Below are 15004 nucleotides of genomic sequence, written 5' to 3' on the forward strand. Positions count from 1 at the left end.
TGGAGTACTCGGGTTATTTTTTTCTAAATAGCAAGAGTCACCATTTTTGGAAAATACTCATCATAAACTTTTCCAGGTTTCTTTTTTAAGATTTTTAGTATTCCTAAATCAATCAAAGCTGGAAGTTTAAGTGGATCTGCAAGAGTCTTAAGCAATGAGTAAAACTAGATGTGGCATTAAAAGGATTTGTTTCTATAGCTGGATTAAAGCTGAATTTCTAACGTGGGGTTTTGTATTTCTCCTGATTTCTTAAGATCAAATTCTAAAGGATGTCGTACAGAAGGAGCACAGTCAGGTGCTCTGGAAAACAGCTCTGAAGCTGGGGACCTGCAGGGTATGCTTTCTGAAGGTGCTTCTGCAGGGCCAGAAGAAGGTAAATCGGGTGTGTAGAGGGCAAATGCAGCGTGACAACACTCCAGTCTACAACGATCCATTTCTGTAATGGAAATAGCTTGAAAGGGAAACAGAAGGGGGGGGGGGGGGGAGAAACCAACCCCAAGCCTGTTTTCTTGGCTGTTGAACTTTGCTGTAACGTTTGGCAGCTGTAGTACACATCTGAATGGGGAGAGAACGTCTACATGTCACTGCTGTCGGTGGAGAAATAGCGATGTTACGGTGCAGCAGGAGCGTGAAGACCCAGCAGATACCCTTGGATGGTGCCATCTATTCCTCTGGGCTACCGGTTGCTTTTTGTACCTCTGGATATGTCTCCAGGTCTTTGCTTTGGTGTTCGGTTGCATGGCCTTGAAAAGAATTTCTTATCTAATTAAAATAGTAGCCAGTGACCTTGGCTTTTAAGCATTCTGCTACAAGGCCAAACCACATTGGTAACTACCTCCATGTCCGCACTAGAATCTCTCCAACATTTCATTCGTGTCGGGTGTTGTGGTACGTAAGCCAGTTTCCTTAGAGACTTGGAGGAAACTTTTCCCCCTCCTTTCCTGCATCCTTTCCACGCTGGAAAAAAATATTACTGCTTTTTTCTTTTCTTTTTTTTTTTGAAAGTCCACGTAGAAGAGGGTTTTTTTCTTATCTTGCTAAAACTCTCCTGCCTTCCACCCCTGCACTAATTTGAATTTCAATGACTGAATTGTAGCGCAAAGCCTATATTAAGGTGCCAGCATCCATCTCTATCTGCAGTGTGCAGTATTGTGTAGGAGTTGGCATTTACAGAAGGTCTCTCAGTGACAAAACTGAATTTCTGCTCTTAGTCACTGCAGCGTGATCATGATGCGCTCCTGCAGTTCTCCTATTATAGCAGAGAGCCTCATAGGAAAATGTTTTAAAAACTGAAATACTTCATTGTTAAAAACCCCAGGAAACAAATATTACAATTTTTTTCCTTTCAGAGGAAAAACTACAGTAGACTTGGCACCTCACTTAACTACTTGCTTTTTCTTAGCAACGAGTATCGGCTTGTAAGAAGTAAAAGAACAGAGCAAACCCCTCTTGTCACCTTCAAAACTGTACAAAAGGGAGAGTTTTGACTGCTGTCAATGCACGCTCAAGGTCTGGCAAAACAAAAGAAGCCGCCTTGCTTATCAACAGCCGTGGTTCTTTTTTGTAGGAAAAGCATGGGTTTTGTGTGTGAGACTTGAACAGAGTATTGCTGCTTGAAGGGTCGGGTAGGTACATCTGCTCCACGGGTCATACCACCTCTTAACTGCTGAAAAAACAACCTTTATTTTCTGTGCTAATTGTAGAGGTAGACTGAGGAGCTGGCGGGGGAGGGCAGCTCAAACAGGCAGGAGCTGTGGACACCTGAGCCTGCGCTCAGCTGGTGGCATGTTGGAACCGCTCCCCTTGAGCTAAGCTGCACAGCAAAATGAGGCTGTTTCCAAAGCCGGTACCCTCTGTTCCGTCAAATTCCTTAGTGCTTTGGTAAATACATTTAGCTCTGGACGTGCTCCTTCTCTCTTGTTCTCCTGCCAGCTCTTGGTATTTGATATTGGTAACTCTTACGTGTGAAAAAGTTGAACGCTCTAGCTACGTAGCTCTTACTGCCATCATTTTTGCCTTGTGGTTTTTGGTTTTTTGGGTTTTTTTTGCAGCTGGGGTATGTCAGAAGCATGTCCTTCATCTCCTACCAGGAATGAGCAGTGACAGTGACATTGAATGTGACACAGAAAACGAAGAGCAGGAGGATGCCACCTCTACCTCGGAGGGGTTTAACCACGCCTTCTCCGTCCAGTCCTCGAGCGAAGGTAGAACTGACTGTGTGAGCCCACCTTTCCCCACGCTCCCGTGATACGGCGTGCTGCAAAAGCAGGGATCGCTGATGGTGCTGTGGAGGTGTTAAGCTTGAGCAAGCACCAGTAAGATTTGGAACTCCTCTCTTGGGATCCTAATTAAAAACAGATCAAAACAGGAGAGGGGAACTCTTTCTAGCCTTGAGAAGTCAGTTTAGGTGAGTCTCCAGGGAGGCGTTGGAAAACCCATAGCTCTAGTTCTTCTGAATTGGAACTCCCTGTGTGCCAGGATCGGCGCTGTAAGTAGGCTAACTTCAGGGAGGTAACCACTGCCTTGGACATGGATTTGCATCTTAATTGGCAGGAATGTGCGTTGAGCACTTCAGTGGAGTTTTGAAAAAACTCATCTCGTATTTCTTTGAAAAGCTTTAACCTTCTGATCAAATTAAGAGCTGTAAGGTGACAGCTGACGCTAGGTGAAGTTGACTTTTGGCCTGAATAAGCATCCCATGTGGCCTTAGCAGCACAGCCTAACGAGTCGCCTCAGTAATTGGAGTTTGCTGCTTGCTGCATGTCTGCAGCAGGCACCAAAACCTCACAACTCATCAGAAGAATCAAAACATCGCTCATATCCATGCTTGACTTAAAGATATCTTAAATTTAAAACCCTGTGGCAGTCTTAACTGCGTCAAGCGCATCGCGTACCGGTACATTAGGAAGGAAGTACAACACAGTGGGCCTTGCAGGTGATGGAGTTAACTTGCTGTGCTCCGATTGCTCGTCTGGTAAAGGTTTCTGGGTTTGTGTTTGGTTTTGTTTTCAGCCTCAGAGCGGTGCTCAATGTTCCCAGAGGGCGATCAAGCCGGTCCTGACGATCTCGGCTTTGTTACTGGAGAAGACAGCACCAGGTAATTGTAAGCGCTTGCCTCAGCCAGCCTGCCGCGTGGCTGCACCTTGCCCGTGCTGCTCCTCGAGCCGCAGGGATTAGTGGCAGCGTTCATCTCATTGCGAGCGAGCGGGCGGGCGTTTGTCCGGTCTAATGGGAGACTGAGGGCGGGCAGGTGAGCCCCGGGCCTGCCACTGCGCGGCTGCCCTGCCTCTCCGCGCCACGCGGCTCCCTGCGTGTTTAAGGCAGCCTTTACAAGTGCCGCGGTGCTGAGGGAGGAGTGGCTGAGTTTTGCATGCTTACGTAGTCATCGGTAGAAAACACCGATTGGATTTACGTACCTGGCATAAAATTTCGACTCGTAAGATCGTGTTTGCTTGAAGCCTTAAAACTGTCCCAGTTCCGAGGGTTTTCAACGAAAGCTGGCTTTCTTTGGAGCAGATAGAGAACGGGCTCGGGGCCTGAAGACCTGCCGGCTCGCGTCCCTGGGGAGAGGTGCGTTTATTCACTGGAGCTTAGTCCAAGGCTGCTGTTCATGGCTGTGTGCACTCCCTTCTGTCAAACATCCTCGTGTGGTTCTTCTACAGTCGTCTTAAACCTGTTAGCGGGGCAAAACGACCGTTGAAGGCCTTACGCTGAAGGCTGCGTTCCTGCTGGCTCTGCCAGCTTCAGATGCTCTGAAAAAATGTCCAAAAGGTGCTGGAGCCCTGTTTCAGGATGCGTGTCCTGTTGTGTCACTGGAATAACAGCGAACGCATGAATGTCCTTGTTTTAAACCGTATGAACTGATTGTGTAAGGCTGCTGAATCCTGCAGATGCCGTGGATGGAGAGTTGGGCTAAAATGGCTGGCACGGAAGGCGTTTTCCTCAGTCTGCGGCGTGGACCAAGCGAACACGTTGCCAAACTCTTTGCCACTGTGCGTTGCGTTTTGAGCTGCTAAACTACTTGTGAAGCTATGATGAAAGCCGATAACTGATTAGTGACAAAGCATGAATAACTGTAACCGATAGTTGTCCTTGTCTCAGCTGGCTGTACTGACGTTTGTTTCTCTATGAATGTTCCACAGTGTAAGTGCTGTACAACCCATAGTTTAAAACTGTTTGCACTTTGTTAATAAAATGAATGTTGAAATGTGGTGTTAAGTTTTTAGATGTTCATGTGTAAATAAGTAAAATGGTTGAGAATGTCTGGTAGGGTAGGTAGCACAGAGCTGCCAAGCTGGGCTTGCTCTTTAGTACCGAGTTGCTGTAATGCCTGACCGCTTATAGAAGAACCTGTCACTTTTTTTCCTGAATTATTCAATGAAAAGTGCTTAAATCCATCTGGGATTTTTTTTTTTTTTAAAGCTGAGTTCATAGAAGCCAGACCAAATGCTCAAGTCTCATGTATTCAGATTGGAATTGAGGAGGACCCACAGTTTTTACCCCTAGGTTGGTTTTTTGTACAGTAAGTTCCTGTATTTCTCCGCGAAAGCCGCCTTGTGTGCAGCCCCTTCCAGCTGCCGAGCACTGAAGGCGGCCCGTGACAAGCTGCACACTGACAGCGCGTTGTGTTTACTGTTGTACGGGACTGCATGTTGATGATTATACACAGCTCAATTAGCAGTAATCACAGAGCTCTGCCTCTTCACCACTCACAGATGCTTTACTCTTAATAAGAGGCCCAGGCTGGAGGAAATTGTTTTGATTAGCCACATGATCTGTTCGGATTTAGTGTCCAACCTTTGCAGGGACGAGAAAGGAGACAGTACTGTCAGGCTTTGCTCACCTTATGAAGAACTTACTTATGTACAGCTGGTTTTTAAACAAAGGGGTCTTGGAAGACTTATTTATCTAATTAATTTGTGCTTTCTGGCTGTAAAGCAGGTCAGAGCGGGGCTGTGATGGGCCCGGGGCAGCTACAGGCCGATGCTGAACAGTGTCATTTTCTGTTACGCGTCACACAAAGGAAAGATGCTTGATCCAGCTGTTGGTTGCTATCTTTGTTAGCTCTTAAATAAACAGACTATGTGAAGTGTGGTTTAAATTACTGTTTTATTAAGATATTGGTAAAACTTCAACAGTTTTTCTGTATAAACAGCTTTCATAAATAAAATATGGATGACTAATACATGGTTATAACTAAACTCGTATGTGAACTGTGGAACAAGGTTGCAAGTGGGAAGTCCCAACACTGTCAATGGCTAGCTTTAATTTACTGACTTCATAGAGAACAAGTTAGTTTCATGAACAAGGTAATACAGCAAGGTCAACAGGAGCACCCGGTGTCGCAACTGCCAGCACGCCTGGCTGGCTACACGAGTGGAAGTACTTGGGTGATCTCAGCCAGCTTCCCCTGGTCTTGTTCCAAGGTGTCTTCTGGAGTGGAGGAGAGGGGGGGAAAAAAAAAAACCCTAACGCAATATGATTCTGACATACGCTCGGTGTACTAGACCCTAATAGGTGGGGTTTATTTTTTTTTTCTTTAGCTTTAATGCTGGCAAGTCTAGTGTGAGGGCGGGAAAAGGATGTGAACATTTAAGTCAGAGGTCATGTTAGTGCTTCATCATTGCTTATTGCACACGATTACAAGGGTAGAAAGTTCTGTTCCTGTTGCAAAGAGGGTATGAGTTAAAGAAAGATTGCCCTAAATTACAGGCATGAACAAAGCTGCAGTATCCCCTTCGATGGCTTTGTTTATGTGACAAGTGAATAAATTGTGCTAAACCAGCCCCTAATTTAGACCAGTCTTTCTCATTTCCCCCCCCCCCCCCCCCCCCCCCCAGAACACGGCCAGGGTCGGGAGGATTTAGTGAGGAGATAGTGGACCTGAACTACAGCAGCCATGTCTATAAACACAGAACTTGTTATGCCTCATCTGCCCATAGGACAACACGTTTCTCACTGACACACAGTGTTCCAAAAACGGAGCGGAGTTTCTATGACGATGTACCACTATAAATGTGGCGTAAGTTAAAGTCTGCTTTGACATTGTCCTTCAGCGTTACAATGCAAATCTAAATCAAACACCGAATGGTTTTAACTTGCAAGGACAATTGATGGCACTTCTAGGTAAAGAAAAGTTATATACATGCGTTTCCACCCACCTTTAGTGCAAATCGAAATGGGTTAACAGCTCCCTGGTCTGGTGCTATACTGCTCTCTGCAACGCAGACGTTCCTCAGAGTTGCGCATTTAAAAAGCATACACAGGAAACTACCGGAGTGGGGATTGAGTGAATCCCGCTAGTACTCACAGTGAAGAGCTCACGAGCGAGTTTTGAGCAGCTTCAGACAAACCGCCTGGAGCCCGCGTCTCAAAACCAACACAATTTTAAATTTAAAAAAAAAAAAAAAAATGTTTTCGCTACCTACCTCCTAGTTCTGCAAACACGGTTAACACGTGAACTGAAACTGATGCGGGTTGTGTTAACGCGGAAAAGGGATACTTCAGCTCTTTATTGGAAAGATTCGTTATACAAATTTCACCACCACTAAGATACACAATAAAAATACAAAACACAGGTCACAGACTGAATCTCAGTGTCAACAGTTAATAAATACCATTAGATACTTTTATATTAGCCTAATATTTTTACATTGTCACCAGATAGACAATCAAAGTACGAGATACAGAACACTTAGATACCGTTAGAGAGGGATTATTGCTTACGTTAGCAAGCAGCAAATAAGGGCACAGGATTTTGAACTGAAGAGAACTACTTCCTATCACCAGTGGCATTAAGAGAAAACACTGCATTTCACAAAGCACTGCTTTTTTGTCTAGTGTGTAGAATCAAGAGCAGCATATATCAGACCAATAACCACTACTTTTAATATTATAGAACTTTAAAGGACTTACCTTACAAATGGTTCCTATCTACTCTATAAATATGCATTTAGTGAAGAAATGAACACTTGCTATCTATACAATGTTTTTTACCTGACCACACTGGAACTACGATGGTAGATTTTTTTTTTTTTTTCTCCTAGCAAGATAAATGGTATGAGTCGCAGAATTATCGTTTATGAATCCACACCTAAAAAGCTAGATCCTTCCCAAAACAGCACACATGCAGTCCAGCGCTCTTCAACTGCTCCTGCAGACTGGGAAGAAGTTTTTTCATCCGTAACGGTTTTTCATTCTAATTTACTCACACAAAGAATTGCACTTACACCACCTTTCTCTCCGAAGCACGACAGTCAGCTATAAGATGGACTTTCAATGTGTCATTATTACTGTGAATAATTTAAAACAAAGGCACCGCAGAGATGCCCCAGAGTTGCATATTTTACTGTTTCATGGTTTCTCAAATTTCCTCAGTAACTCTGACTTGGAACGTATGCTGCAGCTAAAGAGGACGTTGACAACAGCTAAGGCTTAATAAGATGACAGATAAGAGGCAATGATCCCGTAAGAGGAAAAAAAAAAAAAAATTCTGAAGATCAAAGGAATCTAAAGCCACACTCCGACTCCTGGTTACTCACAAAGCCTTTTGCTATTCATCAGATTGCTTTTAAAATAGTGCATCAAAGATAGAAGCAGCGGAAATTGGCAGAATTCAAACCTTGCCATCTCATCGTGTTGAATAATCTCCTGACTACTTAAAATAGTTGGCAAATTCTAGCTAAATACTAATACTGTTATTAAATTGTTACTGCTAAAATGATATGAATTGTACGATAAACACCTATGAAGACTTACTTTATTCGTACTCTTCCAAATGTCTTATTGTAACGAAGAACAGTAACAGGATGTGTCTTTAGTGGAGCTGACGGGAATCGTCTGCTTACCTGCGTCCCAATTAAGCGCTCCCCGAAGGGTTTAACATCACCTCGAGAGCAGGGAAGAGCTGGTGGGTACTCTTTGTTTCCCGGTTTGATAAATAATGCTCTGCTTATGAAAAGAAGGGCAACTGACATTCCTCACTTTCCTTTCTGAACCCCGGCTTAACCCAAGCAGAGCTCTGGCTCATCGGTGAATTTGACCCTCTCCACTAAACCCCAAGCGCAGCCCCTGCTCGTCTGCATCCGCGGCGTTTCCGCTCGCTTTGGATGGCTCCGGCAGCCCGGCATCCATTCCTACACATGCTGGAAAACACCAAACTGCAGCAATACTGCTCCTTGTAGACACAGCATCCTACCAGCCTTCATGCTGCAACTTTATATTGAATTATGCCTTTGCCATCTAGAAATCATTACCGAAACCAAACAGCTCATCAAATTGCTCATTATCTCTCGCAAGCAGTTCTCTGGTTTGACTGGTTGAGTGACAGTAGCATTGTACTGAACATCTCCGCAGATTGGTTTCTTTTAAGACCTGAGATGAAGTTACGGTGGAAAGAGGCTGGCTCAAAGCATTAAGCACAATCGTGTTTGATTAAAACTAATTGAGAACAGTTTCCTAAACTGACAAACGAGAAAAATGCCACTAGAAGCACCAGAAAGATACGAAATTCCCTATGCTGCACCTCTAGCCATAGGAAAGAATTATTTTAAAAACTACAAAAAAGTATTCTTCATATTCCATGTTTTATGATACATGAAAAAAATAGGTAAATTATGAGTCTGTACCTCAATCGGAGTCTGAGAACAGAATAGCAGGAGCTTAGTTTGTCCATTCCGAAGTTACCTGGTAAAACCCTGTATGGCTTTTAGTCTTTTACCTGCAAAAGTGGATGTGATTTTCTAATTCATCTTAATGCTCGCCTGAAATAAACAGAAAGCAGAACACAAAAAAAACCCCACACACCTTGACTTCTACAGAAACTTCCCCCCCACTCTAAAAAAATTTGGCAGTTCGAAACCAGAATCTTTCTTTACATATTGCTCCATGGACGCACCTCCGGCAGGTTCAGCTTTCTGCGTCGTTAAAGGTCGTTCCCTAACCGCGTCTATTCACACGAACCAGCTGCCTGGCTTTCACTGGTGAATGTGGCTAGATACTTGTGTGTGCGGGTGGTCGGGTGGCTGTGGCATTGCTCAGGGTTGCACCACCGGCAAACCGTACTGAGATTGAAACGACTACGTTTGTTAGTTCCTAGATCTATTTACACAGGGTTTGAGCTTTGCAGGGGACTGGAGTACAGTTCTGAAATGCCCACCTTTTTTCGCTTTCTGATGATGCCAGTTTTATTTTGGGAATGTCTATTTTGGGAGTGACGGGGGAACACGAGGGAGAGGGTTACATTTTACGGCATTGATGAAGGTATGAATCTGGTATACAATTACTTTGTCTTCGCATCAAAAACATGCTCTCACTGTAAGCGCTACGACTAGCCAGCTTCCACCACGGGGAGCGTCTTACCGACAACCTCGCGCTACCGCGGCCCCGGACAGGTAAGGACAGACTCGATCCTTCTATATGGGAAGGCTCACGAGCCAAGAGCGGCGCGTGAAACTTTGGTTTGAGCCTGGCTCCTCGTCGCCTCTTCCCGTTACAGAGCTGGAAGTGAAAGAACGCAGCTCGTTTTCCCAAGGATTTGAACAGTTCATCTTCCAGCCCAAAGAAGATGGGGGATAAACCCTTCACCCTGTAGATGCTCTGCCCTGCAGCACCCAAACTAAGAGGAGCGTTGTACTCCCTGGGATCGCTCTGTCCACAGATCGATAATGTGGTGCGCTCTGGTGATTCGTTCTTCGCTGTTAAGCCTTTGATCAAATTCGCACTCTTTGGTATGCCGGGGCTAAACGCTTGAATTGGTGGCAGACATTTGGCACTCTGAGGTGTACTAGTTTCTGTTTTTGTCAGGTCTAAATAGCCTTGATCATCAAACAGGTTAACGCTGGACCCTATGCTTAAGCTAGTTCTGTCGGTGAAGGAATCCACTCGTCCTTCGTACCCTAGATCTGCAGGTGCTGAGCACTGGTGCTGGGGCCACGGTCGTTTGCAGTCTCCATGGTTTTCCTTATCTTCCCCGCTGTCTTCTTGCCCACCTTGAAAAGAGTTCTCTGTCCAGTCCGACTCCTCGCTAACATTGACTGCTGCGTTCATGTCCCTGAGAAATACCACAATGACAGTAATGTTGTCGCTGGAACCGGCATCCCGAGCAGATGCCACTAATTTATGTGCTACCATGCTGCTGTCGCCATTATTCTCCTTTAGATGGTCAGCCACCACTTTGACTGCCTCATCGGGATTGACTGTGTCATAGAAGCCATCGCAGGCTAAAATGAGGTAGTCTTCAGAGCCATCTAGTACGGTGGAGGCAGAGTCTGCATCCCCACAGATATATGGCTTGTGCTCAGCATCCCCTGTGGAAAAACAACACACAGATACACAAGACCGTGGGTTTGCAGTCACAGCAGCTGGAAGCCCTTTTATTAACACAGCGCAGAGCCAATGACTCTTGCCCCAAGTTAAAGAAATTATTTGGAAATTATTCCCTCAAACTGTAGAGGAAAAAAAAATAGAGGTCATCGCTCACAGGTCTCTCTTCAGCTGTATTTCAAATTTTGATCCCTAGAAAAATTAAAGTTTTAATGAAAAAGAAAAGCAAGTCTGAAAAAGGAATTAAAGCCCATTCTTACCAATAGCTCTGGAGACTGACAGGCTCCCATTCACCCTCCAGGCTCCAAACCAGACCACGCAGCCACCAAGTGCCTCAATGCGCTTCTTCTCATCCTAAACAGCAAGACAACACAAGAGTTGTTTGGACAGAGCGCTTCCTACTGCCATCACACTCTGAACACTTCGATAAATATTTGGTGTTTTCACAAACAGCCTGGTGGAGGCTGCAGGCCCCACCAGAGGAGAACAAAGAGTTTGCATACAAATCCGTACCAACTTCCAAACAAACCAGGATAACTGGAACATGCGCTGCCGCTCCAAGAAACACTGGCAAGGCAACAGTGTCCCAGCATCCCACATAAATCCGATACCTGTCAGCTTCGGTGGTAAATGCTGCCCAGGTGTCTTTAAAACAGGCCATTCTCACCTCTCGATCTGGTTTGTGGGGTTTCATCAGTTCCACAGCTTGGCCTCTCCTCACGAGCATAACCTGGGAGTCCCCAAGCCAAGCCACATGAAGCATATTTCCTCGGATGAAAGTCACCACCCCGGTGGTTCCACAGCGCAGACTCTGGACAGGGTGAAAAAAAATGCCCCCAGTTTTAAATAAGCCACTAAGAACCATTTCAAAGCGTTTTCCTGCATAACTCGAGGACAGAACACGTTGATATTCCAATACACAGCCTGTTCCCAGGGAGGAACAGGCAGTGCTTTCCTTACTGCTACGACTGTTCCGTAAGAGCCCCTCAGAGCCAGCCTGGCTGAATGCAAGTGATGGATTTTGCCCTGTGACTTCCCTTGCCTTGGAATCGCGTTTCAGAAGCTGGGCTCTGCTTGTGATCTGCTGTGCTCCTGCTTTAGCTGACTTCCTGTGCCTGTTTCCTATCTGTTGATAGAAACGCATGCATGTTAATAAACTTGGAGGGAGGTTTATTTGTAAGCATCTCGAGTTCCCTGCACTTAACTCAGCCCTTGCATAAGTTTAGGAGGCCTAGGAGTCAGTTATCCATTTATTCTTGCTTTCTGGAGCTAAGAAAAACTTATGTTGTAGAGATGAGGGAAAAAAAAACACCCCAAGGACTAAACCTAGTTAGCATATGAACATAAGAATAGCAGCAGCATCCTTCTAAATGAACTGGATGTTGTGAGAAGTAGAGGCTGACATCTTTATGGAACATGAGGAAGCCCACCAGTGGGCACCGGCTCTAGGGACTGTGCCCATGCTCTGTGCTGACCCCTGGCCTGTGCTCAGCACAGCACTTGGAGCACCCCAGCCGACAAAGACCGAATTTATAGATTAATACTTTCAGAGCCAAGCCCAGGTAACTCAATCACCTCTCTGGCTGCCTTCTGGACAAAGCGCTCATCGGTCACCCGGAAAGCTCGGCACAGTGCCTCTGCCGGGTCGTGCTGAAACATCTCCTGATGGACCATGTTCACGTGGAGATGGATGGAGGCATAGATGGCAGCATCCACTCCCCCATGACCATCAAACACTGCAAAATAAGCTTGCTCTTCTTGGTCCTGTCAATGGAAGCACATTGAGACAACAACTCAGGAGAAAACAATGCAAACAGCTAATTGGATTGTCTTAAAACTTTTGAACTGGAGATTTGTGGTGTCCTCATTAAATTGCACTTAGATGCAGAGTCTGTGCTGGAAGAACAAACCACTCAGACCATCTTCACTTGCATCAGTGGGAAATTTCCACCTCACTGCAGATGACTTCTGCCTGCAAACTGCAAGAGATGTCCTGCAAGAATCACCCATGTAACGCTCTCAGTGCTCCTTATGTCCCATTTGTTACAATTTAGTCACACAACTCAAATAGGAAGTGCCATTCTCATCAAATTGTGCAGGAGTTTTTGTGACTGCAAAAACCACAGAGAGAGAAGAACATCCAATACAGTTTGCATGAAGTCTACATTAAGACTGGAATCCACCAGGGATAAAATGCCAGTACAGTTAAAACGTGAAGCCAGCCAGCCTCTGCTTTCATTCTTCTTTTTTTTTTTTTTTTTAAATCTAATCCATATCACCTTAGATGTCTGTTTTGTTTTTTTTTAAAAAAAAAACCCAAAAACTGTATGTACTTTTTCCTCAGATAATTCTGATTACATTCACAAATCAAATACGGCAAAATCACTCATCTCCAACTCAGTTTTCTCAGCTTCCCCTTATCTGTTCAAACAGAGAAACAATGCTGTACCAAGAGACACCAGCTCCTGTGCCTATTCACACATATAACACACCAGCCCACTGTCAGTGCCAATTCAACCTTGACAGCCATCTCAATGACTAGAATATTTGTACATTGTAATTTTAAAGTAATGGGCTCCAACACAAATTGGAATAAGAAAGCTGACAATTGACAGGCAAAGGAAACATCTGCCTCTGTTTGCATTAATATCATTTAAAGGCAAGAATGTGGATGGGGCAGAAGATGGTTATTAAAGTGACAGGATGCAATAAAGAATCAATTATGCAGCAATCTGATCGTAAAGGTAATACTCTTGCCACTTTCTTCTATTTGCCACTCTTCAGTGTCCAGTCTGAAGGAAGAGCAAGCATGAGTGTTTGACCGATGGCCACATAAAGAAATTAATGGAGGCAAGTCTGGCCCCAGTTCCACCAAACTGCTCATGTTGCTAGATTCTTGTGTGAACTGCACCCCATTCTCATATAATTTTTGTGATTCGAGTTTGTTTGGGGTTTTTTTACTTTCTTTCCTCATTCTTGCTTTTGGCTTTTTCCTCCCAAGAGGAAGGGTTGAAAAGCAGTACAGACCCAGCCCCGTAGACAACTGGCATCGGGGGTGAACTGCAAGCTGAACCACTTCTTCATTTCCATTTGCAATCCTCTTCTACACCTGTGCATCTCCAGCCAAAGAGAGGCTCCTACCTTGATTTATCACGTGGCACTACAATGCATCGGTTGCCTGTCACAAAAGTAGGGCTGCTTTCTGCACAATGGCAGGTCAGTCCTTCAGCCACGGCATGAGTGGCTACATCAGGATGGGCCAGATACAAACTTTGTTTAGTTAGATGACGCTTCACCAGAAGCCTGTGAAAAGTGGTCTTCTATTCTATATACCCTATGTAGAAACTGCATGTGGTACTGCCGCTATGGTTACAGAATATCAACTGAACTAACTAAGAGCAGGTTTGTCTCTTGACTGTCAAGCCTCCTCAGGTCCATCACAGGTACGGCTTTCATTTTCACAGTACAAGACTGCCTAGTTTCCCCAAGAATGGAAACTGTGTTTAGCGTATGCATTTGTCTTCCACATGACCTCTTTTTACCTCAAGATTGAAGAGCATGTTGAAGTCTGGGATGCAGACGTGCTTGTCTTCCATCTTCCTGCGCATATTCTTGATGGCATGGATGGATGTCTCGTAGTAGCGGTGGGGCTTCGGCTGGAGTGGAAAGTCTTTCACCCAGTTGCTGCAGATCTCATGCAGTTTGCTAAAAACTAAGCGGGCTAGCTTCACTGTCTCAATCTCTGGGGAAGACAAAAACCACAAATGAAAGGCTAAGAGTGTTATTAAGTGAGAATTTTTTTCTTGCATATATTACAAAGATGAAACAAACCCATTTTAGCCAAGCAGTTGAAATGGATGTCAGCAGGGACGTTCTGGGCTCTGATGCATAAAAAGAGGAAGCCAAAGTCACCATAATCAGCATTCATCAGTAAGCAGCTCATTGTTTGTTTGTCTTTTTAACTTAAACATTCCCCCGTGCCTTTGGGGAACTCATTTGCAGCATTAGAAAAAAAGAAAAGCAAGTATGTTTCCCTCGGCATTTGATCCCCTGTGTCGCTCTTCACAGGGTGGTGCAGCTGTGCCGCAGCGGCTTAGATAGGGACTTCATCATGGCATATAGCATCACATACGAAACCCACGACCCATTACAATGATGTATTGGTTTTAGACCCAACGATCTATTGCAAACAACACCTCACTGCAGAATTGAGGCAATATGGTGGCAACTAACCTACAGAAATTAATAGCGTTACTTTAAGATGTTTTGGCGGTATACATATTCAGTAGTGTACATATTCAGGTGCCTTCTTAGTTTCCTAACATCATTTCCAGATTCCTGACTAGACAATGTGTCAAAGAAATCTGCATGAGCAAATGAGAAAACCATAAAGGTCTTAAATTTAAAAAAATGCTGAACTGTCACTCCTGAGAAATAGTAATTTTAAAATGTAAAACTTGGGCACTTGACAATCGTTCTGAAGTTCAGGGGAGGAAAACAGGAAGTAAGAATCAGAGCTGAACACATCAAAAGCTCCTTGTTCATGATCATTCTCCAAAGCCAGAGATCTTCAAAGCTAAACAGCAGCAATCCATGAGTGTCAATCATTCCCAGAGGAGGAGCGGCCCAAATACAGCAAGCAGAGGGGAGGGTTACAGCATCTCTTGGTTCACAGAAATTC

The 15004-nt window shown here is 44.6% G+C and overlaps 2 protein-coding genes across 10 annotated transcripts in view; one reads left to right on the forward strand and one right to left on the reverse strand.

Moving 5' to 3' along the window:
- The window catches only part of TRIM37 (tripartite motif containing 37), a 31500-nt gene extending 27945 nt beyond the window's left edge, over nucleotides 1–3555 (forward strand). Inside the window, exons 22-25 of one of the 5 annotated variants that reach the window (XM_075720239.1) lie at nucleotides 255–373; nucleotides 2091–2204; nucleotides 3013–3097; nucleotides 3517–3555. In XM_075720239.1, the coding sequence (XP_075576354.1) occupies nucleotides 255–373; nucleotides 2091–2204; nucleotides 3013–3097; nucleotides 3517–3520 (322 nt within the window). In that variant the 3' untranslated portion in view covers nucleotides 3521–3555. Of the gene's footprint in view, nucleotides 1–254; nucleotides 374–2051; nucleotides 2205–3012; nucleotides 3102–3516 lie in introns of those variants that run through there. The other 4 variants (XM_075720241.1, XM_075720238.1, XM_075720242.1 and 1 more) reach the window with 4 other exon arrangements.
- A 1554-nt stretch (nucleotides 3556–5109) lies between these two features.
- Nucleotides 5110–15004, reverse strand: part of PPM1E (protein phosphatase, Mg2+/Mn2+ dependent 1E) — a 72909-nt gene continuing 63014 nt past the window's right edge. The window contains exons 3-8 of one of the 5 annotated variants that reach the window (XR_012831562.1): nucleotides 13866–14065; nucleotides 11899–12087; nucleotides 10991–11134; nucleotides 10584–10677; nucleotides 6429–10307; nucleotides 5110–5433 (exon numbers count right to left, since the gene is read on the reverse strand). Coding sequence is in view for 1 of the 5 variants with exons in the window: in XM_075720244.1 (XP_075576359.1) it covers nucleotides 9238–10307; nucleotides 10584–10677; nucleotides 10991–11134; nucleotides 11899–12087; nucleotides 13866–14065 (1697 nt within the window). In the remaining 4 variants the exon portion in view is untranslated. Of the gene's footprint in view, nucleotides 5434–5827; nucleotides 10308–10583; nucleotides 10678–10990; nucleotides 11135–11898; nucleotides 12088–13865; nucleotides 14066–15004 lie in introns of those variants that run through there. The other 4 variants (XR_012831560.1, XR_012831561.1, XR_012831563.1 and 1 more) reach the window with 4 other exon arrangements.

Source organism: Pelecanus crispus, chromosome 12 (genome assembly GCF_030463565.1).
Source record: "Pelecanus crispus isolate bPelCri1 chromosome 12, bPelCri1.pri, whole genome shotgun sequence".
NCBI lineage: Eukaryota > Metazoa > Chordata > Aves > Pelecaniformes > Pelecanidae > Pelecanus > Pelecanus crispus.